Source organism: Pundamilia nyererei, unplaced genomic scaffold (assembly GCF_000239375.1).
Source record: "Pundamilia nyererei isolate P.nyererei 1_Seehausen unplaced genomic scaffold, PunNye1.0 scaffold00270, whole genome shotgun sequence".
Classification (NCBI taxonomy): domain Eukaryota; kingdom Metazoa; phylum Chordata; class Actinopteri; order Cichliformes; family Cichlidae; genus Pundamilia; species Pundamilia nyererei.
The window spans coordinates 123,243-124,929 of record NW_005187671.1 but is presented as its reverse complement, the minus strand read 5'-3'; the positions used below and the strand labels follow the sequence as shown (position 1 = coordinate 124,929).

Genomic DNA, 1,687 nt, shown 5'->3' with positions numbered 1-1,687 from the left:
GGAAGGCGTTGCAGAGGGTCGTGAAAACTTCCCAGCGCATCGCTGGAGCACCACTTCCTGGCATATGTATTGGACCGTCTTTAACTTGCCTGTGAACATTTTATTAATTCAAAGAAGGCTTGGAAGAAAGTGCTGTGGTCAGATGAAACCAAATTTGAGCTCTCTGGCATCAACTTGACCCACAATGCTTGGAGGAAGAGCAATGCTGACCCAAAGAACAGCATCCACAGTCAAGCATCGAGCCAATGGACAGGCCACATACTGTAAGATCTTGAATGAGAACCTCCTTCCTTCAGCCAAATGGGTTGTGAATGGGTCTTCTGGCATGGCCAACACAATGACCAAAACATACACCAAGGCAACAAAGGATGTTTCGTCATGTTAGTGGTCTAGCCAGTCACCAGACCTCCATCCTATAGAAAATGGTAAATGGACTGATTCTTATATAGCGCTTTTCTACTCTCCCAGAGTACTCAAAGCGCTCTATACAACGTGTCTCATTCATCCAATCACACCCACTCAAGCAAGCACCTCTAAACTCAAGTGCAACTAATAAGCATTCACACACTCATCTGTGTGTGAATGCTTATTAGTTGCACTTGAGTTTAGACACATCGGAGGGCAATTTGGGGTTAGTATCTTGCCCAAGGACATTTGGCATACAGACTGTCCTCCAGTCTGTATGCCAAATGTCCTTCCAATCAGTAGCTGATCTGCTCTACCACCTGAGCCACAGCCACCCCTATAAAATCTGTGCACAATAATGAAGGCAAGTGGCACCCAAAAACCTAAAGGATAGTGAAAGGTTTTGTACATAGGAGTGGGTCAAAATCTGTGCTTTGTGTGTGCGCAAACCTGGTAACCAGCTATAAGAAATATCTTACCACTATGCCTGCCAGCAAGGGTTTCTCGACCAAGTACTAAGTCATGTCTTGCCTGGGGATAAAACTGATTTACTCAATGACATGCAAATGAACTTCTAACATTTATGTAATATGTTTTTTTCCCATATTTTTTGTTGATATTGTGCTCTTCTCCATTAAAATGAAGCCACCATAATTCATTTCTTTGGAAGGGATCAAATAATTATCTCCCTCACTGTATAGTTTAATTCTTAATTGTTTCACTTCACTACATAGTTATGATGTTTGCTGTTAAATTGATATATGCCAGTTTCAAAGTAAATAAAGCAACATCTGATCATGAAGTCTGACCTTGTGGCACTTGGGTATACAGTTCCCTGGATGGTGATGGTCCTGCCAGGTCTTAGTCCACCACTGATGGCAGACCTGTATGGAACCACCTGCACACAAGAAATATATATTATTTCAACAGAAAAACTGCAACTCTGACTACAGGTAGGTAAGATTTACCTTCTTAACATCCATCAGTTCACTAGTGACATCTTTAGGGTTAAAGGTAGGGTTATAGGGACAATGTTTTAGCCACAAATAAATGAGCACATTTTTAGAAGCCAGAACGTTACCTTTCACAAAAGTCTCGTGCATCCATTTTAACCCTTGTGTGGTGTTCGTATTTTTGTTACTCAGCCAGTGTTCATGGGTCTGGTGGACCCGCTAGAGTTTTGGCTTTCCAAATTAACACTATCAAACAATTTTATGTTAAATTACTCAACAGATGTTTACTTCATCCCAATTACAAGACATATGAACAGCAAACATGGTTA

General features: G+C 41.3%; 1 protein-coding gene across 1 annotated transcript in view; it reads right to left on the bottom strand.

Moving 5' to 3' along the window:
• LOC102214761 (galectin-9-like) overlaps positions 1 to 1,687 on the bottom strand; it is a 16,864-nt gene that overhangs the window by 5,885 nt on the left and 9,292 nt on the right. Inside the window, exon 6 of the mRNA XM_005750348.1 lies at positions 1,215 to 1,303. Within this exon, the coding sequence (XP_005750405.1) occupies positions 1,215 to 1,303 (89 nt within the window). The remainder of the gene's footprint in view (positions 1 to 1,214; positions 1,304 to 1,687) is intronic.